Genomic DNA, 21,186 nt, shown 5'->3' with positions numbered 1-21,186 from the left:
GACTCTTGTAATTTGTGGTTCTGGGACTCTGAGAGGCAGAGGTAGTGTCTTTGAATTTAGTTAACCTTAACAGATTCTTCTTACATATATTTGTCCAATACTTTTCTATTGCATCTAACCAGTACCTTGTATACTTAGATGGTAAGTCATTGTGGAGTGGGCTTGTTTGTGTGTCATCAATCAGGGTGGGGCCTGCTCTCCTCAACAAAGATGCTCTGAAGACCGAGGAGAAAGATGGCTGACATGGTTGAAGCAAACAACAAATATATTTTATCTATTTGCAGATTTATATTTGATATTAGCAATATTCTGTCTGTAGCACAAAGGATCAGTACAGCAGATCAGTATTCATGTTGCACTCAGTGCCTGGCACGGAACTGCTGACTGGTCAGCAGGCCAAACGCACTGAGTCCAGCTCATACAGTCATCCTCAAATTTGGCATGGTGTCAAGGTGGGACTTCTAAGCCACTGCTTAATGCTTGAATTTTTAGGCTCAGCATCCAGAATTCATAAACAAATGCAGCTTAATCAGTGCATGTATTTACCAATGTAACATCAACCTAATCTGTGTAGGAGATTGTCACAAAGAATCAGATCAGATTCAAAGATTTGCACTTTCATCTCACTCCAAGCCAAACTGCATCACTTACATACATCACTACGTACAATTTGCACTGCCATCTGGGTACTTCTGTGATGTCACACAAGCAGGTAACCTCCAAATCACAGATGTTGCCCATTTTGCAAGTTCTGCCACCAGAAACTGAAAGTTGAGCAGGCTGGGTTTGAACAAGAACGCTCTACAGCTACCTGTGTTCTGCTAGTGTGATGCTAATGGCTTTTCCCAGTGTTTTTCTCCGGCTCGGTCATAACAGCTGGTCCATTTAGCCAACACTTGGCTCTGTACCCACTCTTGGTTGTTCTGTGACCTACCAGCTCCCTTACACACAGACATGGTCAAAACAGCTGATTGTTACAGATATTTATAACCAAGCACAACCAAAGCAGTGTCATGTGCATTCCTTTCTCTAATAGAAAACTCAGCATGAAATGAACAACATGGAAACAAGAGTCACCTCCAGGCTCCTATGGCATAATTCTAAATAAAAAAACCACTAAACTAGACCAAAACTTAAGCTAAAAAAAAATACTTCAGGTAAACCATTAGCCCAGTCTGACCATTAACCATTAACCCATCTGAACGGCCTATCACTCTGCTAACCTCACCTTTTGCTACTGAGGTGCCACACACAGTGCACCCTTCCAGTGCTCTTCCTCACACACAAAACGTGCTGAATACAATCATTAGCCAGTACGAATATATGCAACATGTCCCACTCTCAGTGCTAGTAGCAGAGTAGCCCCTGTAGTTTTACAGCTCTTAGACAGATGTTTCATTGTACCCAGTCTACCACTGAAAAGTTGTCCTTCTGACCAACCTAAAAGCAGTTTGCCAGAAACAACACCAGTTTGCAGTCATTTCTCAGCAAGACAACATAGTATCATCTGGTCTTCACTGGCCAAACCATCACAGTTCCTCATTGCAGTGTTACTACATGCTGCTATACACCGGGGCAGCATGCAACGAGCCACCAAGCATCCACTTCCCTGTATACAGCAATGGATCATAATTTAGAACCAGATGGACTAGTTATTGCAAACATAAGTAAAAACTCAGTTATCTTGGTTTGACATCAGGCCACACTGACCCTGAAAGGCACAGTATTGCTCACCCACCTTCTCATGATAACCCCATGCATGTTCCTGCTCCTGCCTTCTCTGATCCAGCTGTACTGCGTCCAGCTCTAGAACCTCCAACATAAGAAGGACATGGATGTGTTGGAGCGGGTCCAGACAAGGGCCACAAAAACAATCAGAGGGCTGGAGCACCTCTCCTATGAGGACAGGCTGAGGGAGTTGGGGCTGTTCAGCCTGGAGAAGAGAAGGCTCCAGGGTGACCTTATAGCAGCCTTCCAGTATCTGAAGGGGGCCTACAGGAAGGATGGAGAGGGACTTTTCACAAGGGTGTGTAGTGATAGGACAAGGGCGAATGGCTGTAAACTAAAAGACGGCAGATTTAGATTAGATATTAGGAAGAAATTTGTCACCATAAAGGTGGTGAAGCACTGGCACAGGTTGCCCAGAGAAGCTGTGGATGCCCCCTCCCTGGCAGTGTTCAAGGCCAGGCTGGATGGAGCTCTGAGCAACGTGGTCCAGTGGAAGGTGTCCCTGCTCATGGCAGGGGGGTTGGAACTACATGATCTTTAAGGTCCCTTCCAACCCTTACCATTCTATGATTCTATGATTCTAAACATTTTAATCTTCTTTCGTATGTCGTGCTTTTTTTTTTCCACAGGACTACCTCTCAGTTAGATCAGCAAGCAGGAAAAAGGCATGACTGTCCCTTTGGGCAGCAAGGTATTCTTGGAACAGTTAAACTGGAGCATAAAACCACATCTTTCACTAAAGTGACTTTAATGCAGACGTAAATTTACAGTCTAAACACAAGATGTTAAATGTTCAGTGGCCTAAGTCACAGAAAAGATACAAGCCTAAATTAGTAGAAGATAACACATGTAACTATTTTCCTCTGAGTGTCATCTAAAGTCAGGGCCCAGCCATTTTCAGTTTTAATGTAAATTTTGCATGGACAAGTTTTCAACACTCTGAAAAACAGTGAGTTTTAGCATTTCTATTTTTCGTCCTGGACAATGACAAATGGCAGTGATATTTTGCAGTAAATGCTGCAAGGAACATTAGTTCATCAGAAATATTAATTTTCCTTCTAGCCAAATTTCAAACAAAGTATCCCCTTCTCTGTACTTAATACTACATTTGGCTCAGATTCCATTTCTGAATGACATGTATGGAGCACTAAAAAGTGCAGAATAGTCATTTTTTTCTGAAGTGATAGAATTATAAATTTCTTAGCAAAACACTAATACAGCAAAAATTTTTACTATTTATATTTTCTCATTAAATGTTGGTCTTATCCCACAGCTTGATAACAAATGATCCAGTAATGTATTACAGAACTGAGTAAGTTTTGAATTTAAAAAAAAAAATATCCCCAATCACCTTTGGACTTCCAAATACACAAAGGAAACAGAAACAGGGAATGGAGAAAGGTCACTTCTAAATTACACCACAGAACGTATATTCTCATCTTTCACTTAATTCCTTCTGCCCTGTGGCTGTGAAACAACCTTGCTTGCAGAAGCCATCCAGAGACACTGCTCCTCCTGGGTAAGAAGCTACTAGCGTTACAGGAGCACCTTTGCACAGTTCCTAGTAAAACTCCACTGAAGCCTCAAATACCCTCTGCTTCTGCAGAGGCACAGTGCTCGATGGATAGCTCCTTTCTCAGAAATGTTTCACCTCTTCTGTACCTGTGGTTCACTATTCTCCAAGACAGCCATTTTGACTACTTTCATTTTGCAGTTTCCTCCAAGTTATACTGTATATGTATCAAAATTCTTCAGGATCAGCCCTAGCTTGTGTTCAATTAAATACCTGATTGGACCTGGTACATCTAGGTCTGCAGTAAAGAACATCAAGAACTTCTTTCTTCCTCAGCTACACGCAGCCTAACAACACATAAGGCAAAGTATGGGGAAAGAACCCCATAAACCTTTTCAAGAAGCCTTAAGAAGTACAGAGGACATTGCTCCATGCAGCGCCCAAATGTTTCCAAACTGTTAGGAGTCTCTGGAACTTTTCATGGAGGGTTTACTGAGCAGATAAAACAGCAGGATGGAGCTATGTAAAGAAAATCATCTGCACTGTGACAAAGAAAGCTCACAATTACAAGGATAAGCTGTGTCCAATGATCTCACAGTGTGCAAACAGCCTGCTTCAGGGACACCTAATTTAAAACAATGAGCCAAAGATGCTTCCTATAACTTAGATTACATTCATTCAGATTATTTTAGATTCATGGGATCTGGGCAGTAAGGCTAGAGTTTAGAGACGTTCCACTCAAGGACATGCTTTTTCACACCAGTTCTCTTCGTTTTGCCTTAGTCTCCTTTCTACGTAGAGAGACCACAAGTTGAACCAGAGCAAAGAAGGAAAATTTTAAGAATGCACTGGCATATTAGCAATCTCTATTGTTGCTTGGTTCCAAATTAGCTAGGGAAATCATCCTGCCCCAAAAGAGCACTGCAAGATGTAATGTTCCCTTATAATAGATTTGTTCATAGCAGCTTACGTGTGGGAACACTGCTTCTCAGCTTCTTAAGAGGCTTGTCACAAGCTTTTCTCATTCTCATTCTCCTATCTCTTAGTGCAAAGTGCTAAGCAAAGGGATGACTGATGTAAGCATCAAGCTGCGATTTTTGGTTCAAGCTAGTCTTTTCATGCTCTATTTCATCCAAAGCACTTTTCAATTACAGGCAGATTACAAGAATAGCTTTCTCCATCCCATTTTGTTAGTTTTATCAGCTGTGTGTGGCATGGGCTCTCCTTTACAGCTTAAGGTCATTTTTTAATTAAATAATAACTCTCACTTTGTTCTTGAATAATGTTACCTATACTCTGTAAGCCTGGAGAAATTATATACCCTGACTCTACAGGCTGCAATTAGTAGCATTTTTGCCACTAACTCGGAAAAAAAATGTGATCTTAGCCCCATTTGTCTAAATCACCTCTTCAGCAGAAGAAACTTTAAGTAGTCAAAGTCTTCAGCTCAAGAACAGGCACACGTATTGTATTGAAGTCAAGCCATTTGCAATTATTGATATTAGTCTTCCTTCAGTTTCCAGTTTCTATTTCCTGAAGATAAGTTTCAAACTTGAGTTTAATTTACAAAGGCCAGCTGATTCAAAAAGAATTCTCAGTGCAACCATGTTGGCTGGCGTATTTTCCTGTTTGTATGTGGCACAGAGATGCTCAGCTAAATCAGCTTTTTCAGTCTTTCTTGCCATCCAAGTGAGAAATACAGGGTTTTTAACTGGGTAACTTTCATTCCAGAGCAACAAAACAAAGAGGTCCTATGTACTGTTGTCATTGATGGAGTCACCAGTCAGCTCGCTTCATCCTCTGTTTCAACACTGTTTTCCTTCAACCCAACTGCTGAATGTGACAACGTAACAGGCTGTATGAAAGCAGCATTGACCACATTGCTGCTTTACTGATGGAAAGTATTTTTCCTTTTAATGGTGGTGTCCTATAGATAATGTATTTTCTCAGAAGCTCACAACTTTGTAATTCAAAGTATAGATCTGTAAATTGCCTGCTGAAGACTGAGAAAGTTTGTCTTCACCTCAGAAGGGATTAGAATAGATGTGAGTTATCCCACAGGCTGGAGAATACCACAGTGTACTGCCTAAGCCTCACTGTAAAAACAGTAAAAACAAAAGAACAAAATTACTCATACCACAGCCTTGTGCCCTGAGTCTGAGGCAAATGTGGATGGACAACCCATGGGTTTTCTGACTGCTCCAATAAAACAGAAAAATGAAGGAAAAGAAAATGTCCTTTATTCTGGTTGAACTGCTTAAACGTGTTTGACTTCCCTTGTTGCTACATGTTGTTCTTCTGCCAGGTCCTACCCACTCACTGAACATTGGAACAACCACAGTCCATGCAGGACATGGACACGCATGAGACAAACAGAAAATGAAGAAGAGGTAATAGCAGAAAACTTGATGGATGACCAGTATAGATGAGCAGGAGTGAGACCTCTCCACTCTCACTACTCAAACCTTGAGCTAGGTGGTACCCATCCACCATTTTGAGGAAGGGCTGGGGCAGGAAAATCAGAAGGAACTGAAGGGGCACACTCACCTTGGATGTGTTGCATGAGAGAGCCTACAGCCCTTTGAGGTCCAACACGCTCATTTTGGGTAGCCATTGCTCCCTGAAGCAAGAAAACTGAGGGCATGGTTCTGCCCTCAGCAGGACCCAGACTCCTGCAGGGCTCCTATCTCAGCAGGAATTGGAAACGAGGGACTATGGCCCTCTCAAAAGCAACATTTTGCTGCCTCAGCAAAGGCAGAGACCCCCAGCTCCTACTGGCTTCTGTGGTCAGAATGGAAGCCTTGATTGCTCCAGGAAGCAAAATTGGCTCAATTGATGACATTTGATATCTAGCAAATGCCAGGAAGCTGCTGTACGCCACTATCCCACAAATGCATGAGGTAGATCGCAGTTGTCCTTGGCAGGTTTGGACCTCAGTAAAGGGTAAGAAAATGCACATTCCCCCCAGAAGGCAAGGTCAGTCCTCTCTGAAGAGTGGCATTTCCTAGCTGTCACTGAGCCCACAGCTGTCTGCTATAGAGACAAGACCGCAGAGACAGCCCACTCCACAGGGCTCCTGGAAATTCAGCAGCAGCAGTGCCTTTATCTTCCTTCCCAAAACTGGGATAAACAGACTTCCAACATCCAAAAGCAGATACTTAACACATCTATATCACTCCCATCTTGAGCACTAGGCAGACCCCTACTGCAAACTCCACCACTCCTCTTACCGATAGGAGGTAAGGACTTCTGTATATAAACTCTTCTGCAAGGTGAAGTGGCAGCTTGTGACTACACCAGGATTGCTGCCTGTGTATCTACAGACATAAAGACAGTTGGAGGCTTCATTCAGGTAATTTCAAGTAAACTGTGAATACACACATACACATGGTATTTATTGAGTAGTGCAGTGGAAATTTTACCCTGATATATAGCTTATCTGGAGTCAGCAGGAGATACAACCAGTGCAACCGGGGTAAGATTCACTTTTGGTTTTTGAGGTATCAGAAAAAAATGTTTTCATTGCACTTCAGAGTAAGTCAGAAGAATTCCTCTTTACTTAGTTGAGATCAGAGCTGCCGCAACCTTTTTACGAGGAAATGTGAGAAAATAGTATACCAAGAGCAAACATGAGTGTACTGATGTGCTGTCCCAAGAAACTGTTATTTACATCTAGGTTAGTTAAAGGTGCAAGACTAAACAATTCACTGGAAAACTCCTTCTGTGAGAGTATTCCCTGCTACCAAAGGAGATGGCTGGAGACTGAGGGCAAGGATAGTTCAGTACAAATTCAATCCGCATGACAGGATGCTGGATTTTTCTCAGATGACTACAGCACACAGGCAGATCAGATGGTGCCAATCTACAGTGCAGCTGGGGCCAGAAGACAACTAAAATTCAGATAGGGAATTATTTGGGGAATGAAAATAAACAACTATGCAACAGTGGGGTTTAAAGGAAGGCAGGCCAGGAAACTTTCGATGAGTTTCCAAGATTCAGTGAGAGCTGAAAAACCAATCCTGGTCAGCATCTTCGACAGCTTCCACTACAGCTTGTTCTTCCGGATGCCCGAGTCCATCAAATGTTGCCAGAAGAAGGCCTGTATCCTGCGCCACGCATCTTCTTGGGCTTTGGCGTGCTCCCTCCATTGCCCTCCCCAACACACAAATACCCCAAGCACTTTGTGCATTGAAGCCTGGCACAGAGGCAAGTATGGCGGCTCCAAGAGGTGCCCTGCTCCAGAATAGGAGCAAAACTCCACTTCCCGTCCATGCTGCTGGAGGCGCTGAACAGCATCCTGGCAATAGAGGTCACTTTTCCAGTTCATGTCATTCAGTCCAGACAGGAAGAGGAACTTGGCCAAGGACCTCTCCATGGGAATGCGACTATCCAAAGTCGCTGGGTCCCTGTGATCATCTAGGACATCTGAAAAATCTACTAGGCCAGACTCATCACTGGTCTTCACCCTTCCTAAATTGTATGGGTGTGGAGGAACAGTGAAGCCATCCCCCCGTAGGGGCATGAAAGAATTCAAACCAGTTCCAGATATGCTGACAGCTGCCTTGATGCCAGGTAGAAATGTGGCCATGCAAAGGGCTAGATCAGCTCCTTTAGACAAGCCCAGGACGCCAATCCCAGTACCTTTCACCTGAAACACAGTTATGAAACAACCATTATCAACAACTCCTGATTTCCTGGGCTGACATAACATCTCCAGTTCTGCTTCCTCACTCCTCATCTAGATAAGACTGCCCATAATTTACCCCTTACCTCTCTATTCAGGTTACACCACTCCTGTGCCTATCACTTTGCTAAGCCTCCACAGGAGTGACTATGAATTCTACAGCTCCTCAACACTTCTCCTCGTGTAACTCTTATTCTTCCTGTTGACCTCTACAGTCAAAGCCTCCTTGCTCCCTCCACATCCTGGCTAGACACTTGCTCTCAGTATTGTATCTTTTACTGCTCCTGCCTCTAAACCACCCCAATCTTCCCTCCTCAGGTCCCCTTTGGAAAACCATTTTTCCATGGGTTTACTTGCATTGATTTTCTTTCATGCCATTGTTTTTCGGTACTCTCCTACAGCTGACCTGTTACCTTCTGTTCTGTCTTGGAACGCGTAAGGTTCATTACACCTGAGGCTGAGTAAGCCCAACAACTGTTTAAATCAACCTATTTATAGCGAAGGCTCTTCACACCAAATTCATTTTGTAATGTGTGTCTTGTAAGACACTCTGGAAGTTTCACAGCTCCATGAGGAACGAGACAAACAAGCACGGCTGAATTCTGCTCTTACATTGGCTACATTCCTGGTGTCCATGTGCTAGAAAATTAATAACTTTGTGAAATGAATACCACATTAAGTAGCATTCCATACAAAGTTTAAATGCTACTTGATTTCTCTTGGTTTCTTTTGGTTTAAGTATGATGATATATTGCTATGAAGTGTCTTTCTCATCCCACATGCTTATTCAAATACAGCCCCAGCTTCTTAAGACATGGCTCACTCCAGTGCTACAACTGTAAGGGATTCTGTTGTTAAAGTGTTTTGTTACTGCCTTGTGAAACTCACTCTGACTCAAAAGCCTGTAACTTCTCAGAAATGGTAGAAAAAGTCAATGGATTTTTTTTCCCTTCTAAAATCTTGCAAGATGCAAGAGTGGGGAAAAAATTACGCAGTTTTATGCTTCTAGTCCAGGAACTGCTTTGACTTAATCTTATCCAAACACTGGTTTGCACAACATTCTACGGGCTGTCATAAGATGCTGTGCAAAATCAGCTGTCCAACTACTTGCAAAATCTCTCAGATCACACTGTCTTTCAGACAATGCTGTCTCCTTCAAACATTTCAGAAACTTAGTTGCATTCAGTATGGCATTTCACATTAGAAGATTTGAAAATAGTTTCCAACAGGATGAGCACCATAATTTGTCTCTTACCTGCTCCTGCTTTCGCAAAAAGTTTACAGCTTCCTCAAAATAGCTCAGTTCAAGAATCTCTGGCATAGCAGGGAGATCTTCAAAGGCCATGTAAGCAACCGCCAGAGTCACAAAGCCTCTGCTAGCCAGAAGACTTGCTCTGTATTCAACAAGACCTCCTCCAGATCCATACAAATCAATAAGTCCAGGGAATGGACCAGGTCCTGTAACGAAAGATGTGTGTATGTATATATACACTAAAAGAGAAAAGTTTCTGCAGTTTTCCCTTCAGTAGTGCCCCCCCAGCACATACCAGGACAGTAGATATCAAAAGGAAACCACCCTCTGAAGCTTTCCATGGAGGTTTTCAATCTCAGGCACACACACAATCACTGTAAGGACCCTAATCTGGATATTTCTTTTCTCTTAGGAACTCACTATAGGAAGCCCATATGCTGGGCATCCTTCTCCCACCATGAATTTCAGCTGAAAGTGGCCTAGATGTTCTCAGGCCATTGGGGATCGATGAACAAACAGTATCGCTGCACAAGCTGCGTTTCTTTAGGAACTGAGCTAGCAGATTTTCCAGGGAGGGAACACTCGAGCTATGAAAAGCACCGACAAGTGCCAGCACTTCCCTATGCCAGTTCAGGCTTCAGTCTTATCTGGGTAACTACCCCTGGACTTCTCGGATCTCTTTCTGCAGCCAAAGGACCTTCCTTTCCCGCTGCTGCTCTGCCCGTTCTTACAGCCAGACTTGCCTTACAAGATCTGGTGTCACAGCAGCTGCAACGGACTTTTTATTCATTACAGAGCAAGACATTCATGTTTATGTACTGCTCAGGGAACGTACACAGTTCAGGGCAGCTATACACAGGATCCAGTCTCAGCACTGTCTCTGTACGGAGCTGTGGAATATGAAGCCTGTTTAACTAAAGACCTTGCTTTTCTCATTTGTCTCCCATCTTCCTAAGCATCCCGTGAAGGCAAGCTGTTCAACTAGGTAGAGACTTCTTTCTTTGGCTTTTCCTTAGCCAAAGAGGGAGACAGAGAGACAAGTCCAGAGCCTGCAGGAAGATCCATGGCAGCTGCTGGAGCAGCCCAGTCTGGCTGCAGCCCGGGTCCAGTGCTCCCACCACACCTCACCACCCTCGCTCCAGAGCCAGAGCCATCACGCCTCACAGCTCTGCTGAAGACCAGGGGCCTCTTTGTCCTGTCAGCTAAACAGAAAAGCTAAGAAACAATACACTTTTCCCCAGAGCTTTTGCCGCCAGAGAGGTGCTGACCTCCCTCAGCTAGAGAACGCAGGACACGCCTGGTGTGACTACTGCTGCCCACCCTGCAGCCCCGGCCTCGGCACTCGGCCTGCCTGGGCAACGCCTGCTCCTCCCTGCTCTGCTCTGAGGATCCAAGTCACTGGACCAAGCACAGGCTGAGGGAACCATTAACTGAGGCTTTGTTCTGGGTTGCCGAGCGCATCCAGGGGCCACGGGGCACAAGACATGGTGTAAGTCACACCTGGAAAACCAGAATGGAATTAACACTCACCAGCAGGGAGGAAAAGGGTTGCTTTCAGGCGACCTTCTCTGACCGAAATCCTCTGCACTCCCTCTCCTATAAACCATCGCTCATTGGTGCACTTCCCCAGCAACCGGCTGATGTCCCCGTGGCCCTCATACACTTCCAAGTCCACACAGAAAGGGGTCAGGACGTTCCTCTTTGCCAGCCGCTTGTAGGGCGCCTTAGACTGCAGAGACCACAGCAGCCCCATCGGCTCCACGCCCAAGTAGCTGCCCCCCAGCGCCGGAGAGCAGCTGAGGTCGAGCTTGCCATCGCTCCCAGATCTGTAGCAAGCGTGGGCTTGGAAAAGCTCCCCGCTCTCGTCCACCAGGCTGGCCCGGAGGGTGACGGCCTGCTGGGGCAGGAGACCCTCCACACGGATCTGCACGGGGTCATCGAACAGGCACCGGGGAGAAGGCAGGACCAACACTTGCGCCGCCATCCCAGCTCCATTGGCGGGGAGAGGAGCCGCCCTTCTGCGTGCCAAGACACAGGCTGCCCGGGAGAGGATCACCGGAAGCCTCTCGCTCCTCAGGCTTCAAACTTCTGCTCAAAGTCCAGGAGGAACCACCGTGACTGCTTCCTCGGGCTGGCTGGCACGGGCTGCTGGGAGGCGTAGTTCAGCGCTGGCCTCCCTCCCTCCTGCCCGGGGCTCAGAGGTGGGCCGGTAGCACCAGCCACCCGCACGGACGCAAGCTGTCACTTGTTCTGGCGAGAGGTCTTACCCTTGGTTATAGAGAGAGACACCAAATTAAAAACCCCAAGGAGACAAAAAGAGGCGTTCAAATCGCCTTCCCCCTGCCCTGCCTGTGGGAAAGGGCAGATTCGACTGCAGAACTGGCTCGGACGCCTTTGCCACGGCACAGTGAGCACAAACAAACCGGGAAGCCTGAAGGAACACGACGCCTCAGTCTCGCTGGGAAACAAAGCCTGCCCTTTATCCCGCTTCAGTTTTCAGCAAATTTTGGACAAGCACCACAAGGTAAAATGATGCTTTATGCCTTAACCGTGTTTCTTTAAAAAACAAAAGAAACAGACAAAATAAAAGAATTATCTTTTTTCTTCACAATAATCAATCTTGTCTAAAGACTATCTGCATTTTCCTAATTCACGCATGGAAAACAAGTTTTCCCCCATATCGCTCATGTTTCTAAGGAACTGCTTGAAGATTTGTCAATCAGTACCAATTTTCGGTTTTCATAAACAACACCACTACATTTTTGCAATGTCCATGTATTTAACAGCCTTCCAGCCCTACCCTGCGGGTCTCAGGCACCTGAGTAGTCTCATCCTGTTCTGTGGAAACACAAATGGGAATTAAGGCTGCAGAAACAGGCTCGTGGTTCATTCACCTCACCTGACCATGTGTTAGGCAGCAATTAATGGCAAAGGAATTACACAATCAATGAGCCTACAAGCAGCAGAATCATACGTCATGGCACGAGACCACAGGTGATGTGCAGATTGACTATAGATCGGGCAAAACAACTCTAAAATCACCACTCAGGATGTAAGAGAATGCAGGTACAATTAAATACAACGACGGAAAGAAATAAAAACCAGCAATAAGACCATGTAGCTTACCATGGAGAATAGCCAGCACTGACTTTTGCATGTCCTCCTGGATGTCCTCCACCCATCACATCATTTGAAAAAAAAAAAAGAAGTATGAAATTCGTACAGAAGCAAGTTTTTAAACAGACCTTTTATTGAAGAAGTTGTAATTTCTCAGCATCAAAACACCACAGCCACTGAACTTCGTGAACTGGACAGGACTTTTGCCTTAAGCAGAATGCATGTATTGGACTGATGCAGCCCGAGGCACAGGTGGGTGGCAGAGCAGATGCTTCCTTGTCCACTTGGGTTGTTATGGAAACAATCTGTAGGTATGAACAGTTACGGCTTCTGTTTTGGGATTTCCAAAAGCTGGATTGCCTCCCTTCAAATTTTATGTGGCTCACCGTCACTGAGGCAACACACAGAGACCTAAAAACGGTATTATCAAGCCTTCTATGTGCAAGCCAAAAAATCTGATCAATTGATCTGGGCTCTGAAAGCAAGCAAAATAGCCATGATCTGTTTGACAGATGTTGTTGAGGATAATTTACTGTTCAGTTCTTTTCACTTGAATCATGTTTGTACTCCAGTCACAGATACTGATGATTGTGTCGCATCAGAGAGCGATCACAAGCTCGAGTCTCCCACCTCTGCTATAACACTTTCACGGTTTCTGTGAGACAATCTAGTAGCTGATAATAGCTGTACTTAAGGTCATACTCCATGTCATACCAATAATTCACTGAGGAGACAAGAAAAAGGAAAAACATTTCTAAGGCTAGAATGTAATGGTTTACAAACGTGTCCACAGACTGTTTTACACTGTTCAGCTAGTTACAGGCTTTTCCTTATTACTGACTGAACTCCAAAACGAGAGAATCTTCGACTACAGCCAAAAATAATGTAAGCAAACATTATGAGTTCTTCAATAGCACTGCCAATGCAGTTTGGTCTTAACCCAAACCAACCCCTCTTCAGATTCTACACTGGGGATTAACTGGAGAAGAAGTTGGCAAAACATTTAGTTACAGAAAATGTATGCTTCTATTTAGACCAAGAATACCAAATACACTGCGAAGTTTAATATCTGGATAGGAACCTCTCTTCCTCTGAGTGTGTAAAGGACAGCAAGTTCACCACTACTTCACAAAGACTATCAATTAGACAGTGCTTTAATTATACTTCTTATTTCAATTTTGGTGTACATCTCCTAGAAAAAATAAGCCAAGCAGTATAATATTATACCAATGGTTCTTGGAGGAGGATATCCTCTAGCTTCAGACATTCACTGGACCAGACCCAGAAAATATTGATTTTTCAAGTGTACACAGATTGCAGTGCAGTTAACAGACTAAAGGCCAAATGAACAAATCGACTCTGTAGCGTTTCTGCTAGACAGAGAGAGTGGCCGCAGGCGTGCCACTGGAAACAACTCTATGTTTTCCAAAAGTCCTTTAAGGACTGATGCAGCAGTACTCAGAAAAGAGAATCAGAAATACTGCTTCACTCCTAGTTTGTCTTTTTATCACAGTATCGCAAATACTGAAAAAAAGGGCCTGCAAATATTTGCAGTGTTACACAAATACTAATGTTACGTTGTTCAAAGTACTGTATTTACTCTTTCTGGGCAGACAGGATTATTACAGGTAAAAGACAGCAAAAAACTCTTCCTCAAACCTTGCAAAACTTACAGGATACAATGATAATACTTTGCACCACCCCCACCCCTGCACCAAATGAGCAATACTTGAAATTCTGCAACTCTCTTCAGGAAGGAAAAAAATATGGAGCGAGAGATGATGATAAATCCTACAAAGAAAGAGATGACGAGTTTTGATAGTCACAGGGGAACAGTAACACAAGCACAGGCTTATTAGCAAGGTAGATGACAACGCTGGGGCAGATTGCAGCTCACATGACTGTCAACAGAGTACCTTCCTCGTTGGGTCCGTATCCATGCCTAAAACCCATACACTTTCTGGTTTCCTTTTCTTCCCCCAGATCCTTTTTTGCTGATGCGGTAACGGCACACACAACATGCAGATGACCGATTTGCAGTTAGCAGGCCAGGCAAACCACTTAGCTCCACGTTAGGAACAGAAACTGGATCATGATGACTGATTCTCCAGACTTGACAACTAGAAAGACTTTTTCCTCTGCTACATCCCTAGCACTTGTCAACAATGTTATGAATTATCAGCAGCAGAGATCGCAAGGAGGTAGCCCCGTGGCATCTGCGAGATTGCTACTTCCTCCTGAGGGGAGGCAGATGGTCTTAAAGGTCCCAGTTAAGCTTTGCTGCAGATCTTTTGCTCTAGCTGCACACCCACTACAGTTCAAAAACATATCTGGAAATACTGCATATTTTACCTGCTATACAGCCGTGTGATTGCCGAACATGATGGAACCAGAGAGAAGGCAGGTATAACATCTCACCAGCTTTCACTGTACAGTGCAAAGGCTTTGCCTGAGCATACTCTGGGTACTGTTCTAGATTCGGGTTCAATGGGTCCAAGGGGATCCAGGGCACCTAAAAGCGGAAGACTGCGTATACGGTACTGACTCGGGCAAGAAATTCCAGCAAGCTTCCAGAAAAACAACTGATAACCCAACTTCCCAGGTTACAACACATGTATTTTGCTAGCAAAACACGTACAGCTACACAGATTTCCACACTCAACTGGGAATAGGTCAAGGATGCAAAAATTTGCCTCCTTCAGTGAAGCATTTCTAATTAGGGAAAAGGTGCTAAATGTCAGCCATGAAATTTCAGTTTTGTGGCATACTTTCAAAAAACCTCCAGCCCCTTAAGTCACTTGTTCCTCCTACATTCAGTACGTGAGTATTTTATCTGCACCACTCTTTTTAGAAAATCCTATCATCTTCTAAAGCCCTCTGGTCTAATTTTATTCCCAGCAGCTAAAACCCCTCTTCCTGCTGGGAAATCGCTCTTGCCTGCATTCATTTCTTCTGTGCCCTACAGAGTTACAAACCTCAGCGCTCCACCTCAGTGCTTTACAGGACTACTCCCACAAGATTCCATGAGCACCACTCCGGTAACAGAGAAAAAGCCCCAGCTGAAGTTCAGCTGTAGCATTAGTCACACATCACAGAGGCAAAAGGAGAGAGATTAGGTACAAAAGGCTAATGAGTTTTTGCAAAGTGCCTCCGGATCTATACATTTTAATCAAATAAATATTGCTGCTACTAAGAAAACACAATTTATTCATTGAGACAGATATGTTTTATTGCACTGGGTGATACTGCTGTAGAGTAAAATCTAGCCCTGAGTAGAGGGCGAAAAGAAAGTGAATGCTGAGGAGTCTATTTCAGTCTTAATGAAATTAATTCCTTTATTGTTGATTCATTTAAAAGTCCTTTACTGGATCTGTTTAAGTTTGGTGCACAGAAGACAGTTATATCAATGCTTTCAAGTGTGCAGTAAAATCTTTTCTGGAAGCTGGGTATCCTTTGCAAACAGCAAAATGCAAGTGAAATATCTGGGCATTCTCTTTCCAGTAATGAACAGGTTCTAAATACCAATCAATATGCTCAGTTTGAGGGCTCAGCAGTGCCCAAATCTTTACTGTACTGAGAGTGTTCTATATATACTTTTTACCTTATCCGCACTCTTCTCATTCACAATTTCAAATGAGCCATCTTCTGACACCTGGTAGGTTGCTGGCTGATAGAGCTCTGGAACCACAGAAAGAATTAAATGGCACAACTCTGGGTAGTACTCAGAGAAACTAATGGCAGGGCATGTCACGCTTTCACAAGTAAAAGAAAAATTAAGAAAAAATAATTTTCAACTTACTGTCCTCACTGCCCTTCCCTTTGTCCACTTCAATTTTTATCCAGTTTCTTAATTTTTTCTTTTAAGTCTGTCTGAATACTGAACTACCTTCCTGTTCGGAATTCCAGCCTTCTTTCTTCACAGGAGTTATTCTCCTCAAAACTCATTTTACTCCTGGTCCTATTTTGTTCCAGTAACTGTCTTGTTTCCCTTTCAGAAGTCATAAATGCATCCCTGTCTTATGCACCATTCTACATTCTGCCTGTTCTTCTTTGGTTGGTCAGTCTAGCAATATAGCACTCACAAGAGTCAGTAGTGACTCGTAGCCAGCCTTTCACTTCTAATTTTATTGGATAGGGCTCATCGACTGCTTCAGATACTGCAGGCTGCTTTTCTTTCATTGCTTCAGCACATGTGGCTTTCTACGTCCTCCCTTGAGAGAGTTTCTCTCCATTAACCTCATGTTCAAAAACTTGGAGTTGTCGTCTTGCTACGCACCACAAAATGTAAGCATTATCTCTGTTCTAAGCTTTGACAGCAAGTTGTTTTACAATGTGTGACTCACATGACACACACGTATTTCATACTTTTTACCAAGGCCTGCAGTGACAGGACAAGCAGCCATGGTTTCAAACTGAGAGAAAGTAGATTTAGATTCGATATAAAGAAGAAATTTTTTACGATGAGGGTGGTGAGGCACTGGAACAGGTTGCCCAGAGAAGCTGTGGATGCCCCATCATTGGAAGCATTCAAGGTCAGGTTGGATGGGGCTTTGAGCAACCTGCTCTAGTGAGCGGCAGGGAGGATGGATTAGATGATCCTAAAGGTCCCTTCCAACCCAAACCATTCCATGATTCTATGATTTCAAGGTTGCAAACAAAATACAACCAGTATAAATAAAATATTGCAGCAGCGCACATATCTAGGCAAAATCACATTAGTGTCCTATAGCACTAAATCATTCACTTAATCTGAAGGTCTGAAAGTCAAGGAATGGGAAAATAAAGTCTCATTTTATGAGACATAAAGTTAAGCTGTCCATTTTCTAGATGACATTGCAATGCAACAAACTATTACTGTGCACACCGGAAAGCAATATAAAGAAAGAGAAAACAGGCAATGCGAAGTAATGCTGCCATAAGAAGCTCTTTTTTAATTTCTCCGGTTTCCAGAGATTCAGTTAGCAACTTGAATATTTCATTAAACTGCAACTTATTTTTCATCTTCCTGGCTTTTTTCCTAGAGAAAAGAATGAACAGGCAGAATCCAAACCTGTTAAACATCAAAGATTACATGCTACAATACCGACAAGATACTTAAATAATTTAAATGTTCTAAAGCTGAAGAGACTGTGCTGGGTATCAACGAACCTATTACTTTACAGGCCTGGAAAACCTGACCTCAGAATAATGTTTGTACTGCGATCTACCTGCGGCACAAAATAGAAGAGATTTCTGTTCACGCTGGAAAGCGTAACACTGCATAAACATCAAAATGTTCTCTCCACTTTCTTTTTCATATCTTTCAATATTTTAGTCTCTCCTCATTCCATCCTCCAGATATACTGCCTAGTAAATTATGTACCATACGGGATGAAGGGACGGTCACTCGGTGGATGCAGCAGAAAGTGTTTCTCTCCAGATATCACACAGTACAAGTTCTCATAGTGATCTTTATGTACTAGGATTGATGAAAAAAAGAGGTGTGGAGAAAGAGAGAAAAATCAGCGTTATTTCCTTCTCTACGTCAGAAATTATAGTAAACCAAAAGCATCAGCTTGCCATCTTATTATCAGGCTGCTTCCTCCTCTCTGGGAGTGGGAAGTAACAATACAACGTTGCAGCAAATGTACTCAACCAAGCAAACAGTCGGCTCCTTGCCTGACACAGCACCAGGCAGATGCACCCAGAGACACAGCAGCAAGAGGCTGTAGCACAAAGAATGCAAAAAAGCATGTTAAAGTAGAACTGCCTCATCAGATACAACACACAGTGCTACTGAGCCACTCACTCAGAACAAGCCCACTTAGACCGGTGCTGGAAGCATGCAGAAGACTTCGAGCCCCACACAATACCTACAAGATGTCACAGCAGCCGATTCCCCAAGCCAGAAGTTCACAGCATCAGGCTTCTTCCCTGTATGGTTTGGGAATAGAGAAATGTTGTCAACAAAAAAAGAATTTGAATTGTCATGTTTAAAAGCTTTTAAAATTATTTTCTGCCAATTTCTGCCAAATTCTGTCCTTTAACTTCCTACATAGCTACAACAGGTTTCATGGAAAATAGCAATCTGTGAGCAACAGCAACCTCCTCCTACGCTGGAAGCCACTGTAGTGCCGATCAGACTTCATGCCACAGTATTATCCTTCCCCAAATCCAGGGTTGAAATCCCTTGTTTCCATGTTCTGAATCCCTAAGACTTCGCTCACAGGGAAACTGCAGCACGTCTGCTTACATGTGCAACAAGAATGTGAGATCACGTTAAATCACTTTCATCGACAATTTAAGGAAAGACATGCTGTAAAATAGAAACCAACCAAAACACAACAGCGTTTAACTAGAAGCAAACCTCTGTGATTTCACCAAAGGGGGTGGGGGCTGTGTGTTGTTTTGCTCATTTGTTATGCCAGCTTTGGCACGAATCCGAGTTAAAACATGACTCTACATCAGAGAAAAGCCACTGTATGAAAAGAAGTGTTGTACGGCACTATCACCACATCGTTTCAGTTGTGACAGTCACAAGACACAACTGAGGTACTGATTCTGGAGGAACCCAAACCCAAAACTTGGATTACTCTGTTCTCAAGTATTTTACCACTTCTGCTTTCCAAGGGGATGAAACCAAACAGAGCTGTGGCATCCCGAAACAGAACAAACATTCACCATGCACCTAGCATGATTGTTTTAAGGCTCCATACAAAATATTTACTGAATATATGAGAAATACAAGGTTTACCAAGCGCCTCACTCATCCACGGTATGTCAGGCTGCACATCGCAGACAAGTTCAGGGAGCTCCTCAGTGAGGTTTGAACACTGCTTCTGCACATAGAATATGTTGGGAGAGGTCACTTTCTTCTCCACTATGTCCAAAAAGTCCATGAAAGGCATTTGGCGCTCCTCTGGCATAACAAAACGGTCCTGGAACACCGCATCTGCGTAACCATTTGGTGTTACTGCCACACTCACTACCTTGGGACCTACCACCTCCCTGCAAAATAAACCAAAGGTTCATAGCCAGACCTGCAATTGGCCCGTATACTGGACACTGGTCACCTTAAAAAGAACATGTTTCATGGGCAGCAAAAATAAGAAGCCTGGCTTTCCACGGGTGGGTGTCTCCAGACTAGATTTTCGACTCCGGCATTCTGCTCCGACTGCCTCCTGTGGTCAAGGCAACGGTAGCATCTTTCACCTCTCTAAATTCTCTTGTGTCTAGCAGGCCAGTTCACAGAAGGAGCTCCCCTTTGCTCCGCGCAGGCAGAAGGCCCTCTTCAGCCACTTCTTTTCATGAATCACAGCGGAGCTCGGCATTCTCGGGACCACTCAACCCAGCCAAATCTGGGCATTCACATGTTCTAAAGCAACCAAGGAGGGAGAAAGGGTGGACAGACTGGCAGACACACACATCGCAAGGCTAACAGCCCTCATTTCCACAACAAATTTCATTTTAAACCCACAGTTTTTAGGTCTAACCAGAAATCCCCTCTCAAAATAGAAGTTGAAAAAAAAAAAGTCATTGTTAAAACACTCATTGCTTGTTTTTTTAAAAAAACAGCGTACTCTGTTGCAAGCAAGCCTGTCTTGCTCTCGCAGCGCTACCGCCCCACTCATACTGGGAGGCTACAGGCAGAGCTGGCGGGAGCACAGTGATCGGACGGGGTTTCGACAGCTGTCTGCTGGCTGACACCACCAGAACGCCCGCCCTGTTGCCTGCCTCGGGCCCTGGCCAGGGCAGCACGGCTGCGGTGAGACATTCACACAGGCGTTTGGCCAGACTGAACAGTGTCACACAGAAGCACGGAAGAATCTGAGCTAATCTTATAGATAAAAGCAAAGATTAACCAAGGGCCTTTTACTGAGGTCAGCCCAAGTTGAGCCCCAGCCCTGCTCCAAGGCTCGTTCATACCTGAGGTATGCTGAGGTCCACTTCTTCAGCGCCGGCCAGTGGCTGATGGCATTCTGAATTACACAGGGTTTATTCGGACTCACCCACTCTCGATAAAACTCCAGTGGGGACGGAGGCCCATCGAGGTAGGGGACGGACTCCGTCCACCCCAGCTCTGTCCAGGCAAACGAGAAACGGTTTTACTCCGTGTCCCGAGAGAAGCACCCTCCGCTAGCACACACCAACTGTCCTCAAACCCCGAGCCGCAGGCCGGAAGCAAGCGCAGCGCCCCGGGCTCCAGCAACCGCTCTGTTAAAACCCAGAGGCTCTCGGGGAGGGTTCGGGTGCCGGGCGGACACAGCGGCCGTGGCCCTGCCGCCAGCCGCAGCCCATCCAGCTGCCGTGGGCCCACGGGAGAGCAAGCGGGCACGAAGGACGGGCGTCACCGGAGTTGTACGGCAACGGCACCGCGGGAAGACTGTCGGGAGGTGGAACTGTGCTTTGCCTTGCTGTTTTAAACAAAGGAAAATAAGCCGCAAGGGCCATTTTCTCGAGTTTCGTTTCCTTCTGCTGCTTCGTCACCTCGCTCGGCTGAAAGCGGGGCAGGGGCGCGGACGCTCCAGCTCGGCCCGTGCGGGGGCCGTTGGCTGCCGAGGCAGCCGGAGCCGACGTTCTTCCCCCCGCAGGGCGGGCCGGGCCCCGCCGGGCAGGCGACGAGGCCCGGCCCAGGCCCCAGCGCCCGCCGCTCCGGCCCCCCCCTCCGCGCCTCCGCCCCGGCGCTCACCGCGGGCCTCCCGCGGGAAGGCGGCCAGGCAGCCCCGGACGGCCCGCAGCGCCGCGCCCTCCGCCATGCCCGGGCCGTGGGCGGGGCAGCCGAGGGGAGCCCGGCCCCAGAGGAGGAGGTGCCGGCCGCCTCCCCCCCCCCCCCCCGCCCCCGATGGGACGAGATCCCGGGCGCTGCGGGCGGGTGCGCGGCGGAGCTCCACGGCAACGGGGTAACAAAGGCTC

The 21,186-nt window shown here is 45.3% G+C and overlaps 2 protein-coding genes across 4 annotated transcripts; both read right to left on the bottom strand.

Annotated features, from left to right (window-relative positions):
• Positions 1–6,776: 6,776 nt before the first annotated feature.
• Positions 6,777–11,324, bottom strand: LOC104328112 (acyl-coenzyme A thioesterase 1-like). Its single transcript, XM_009933085.2, has 3 exons — positions 10,708–11,324; positions 9,181–9,383; positions 6,777–7,889 (listed from the first exon to the last, which is right to left on the bottom strand). Exons 1-3 carry the CDS (start codon positions 11,159–11,161, stop codon positions 7,287–7,289), a joined length of 1,260 nt encoding a protein of 419 aa, XP_009931387.1. The 5' UTR covers positions 11,162–11,324; the 3' UTR covers positions 6,777–7,286.
• A 33-nt stretch (positions 11,325–11,357) lies between these two features.
• On the bottom strand, positions 11,358–21,040 carry JMJD7 (jumonji domain containing 7). 3 transcript variants are annotated; one of them, XM_075427396.1, is made up of 9 exons: positions 20,963–21,040; positions 20,200–20,353; positions 19,028–19,281; positions 18,151–18,207; positions 17,657–17,752; positions 15,896–15,972; positions 14,647–14,806; positions 12,304–12,349; positions 11,358–11,445 (listed from the first exon to the last, which is right to left on the bottom strand). In XM_075427396.1, exons 1-9 carry the CDS (start codon positions 21,027–21,029, stop codon positions 11,373–11,375), a joined length of 984 nt encoding a protein of 327 aa, XP_075283511.1. In that variant the 5' UTR covers positions 21,030–21,040; the 3' UTR covers positions 11,358–11,372. The 3 variants fall into 3 exon arrangements, with proteins under 3 accessions (XP_075283511.1, XP_075283512.1, XP_075283513.1); XM_075427397.1 differs by having other exon boundaries at positions 12,304–12,340; XM_075427398.1 differs by lacking the exons at positions 11,358–11,445; positions 12,304–12,349 and adding an exon at positions 12,358–13,018.
• Positions 21,041–21,186: the final 146 nt, after the last annotated feature.

Source organism: Opisthocomus hoazin, chromosome 7, assembly GCF_030867145.1.
Source record: "Opisthocomus hoazin isolate bOpiHoa1 chromosome 7, bOpiHoa1.hap1, whole genome shotgun sequence".
Classification (NCBI taxonomy): Eukaryota; Metazoa; Chordata; class Aves; order Opisthocomiformes; family Opisthocomidae; genus Opisthocomus; species Opisthocomus hoazin.
The sequence above is the reverse complement of the archived record's forward strand: the minus strand, read 5'-3'. Positions and strand labels throughout refer to the sequence as shown.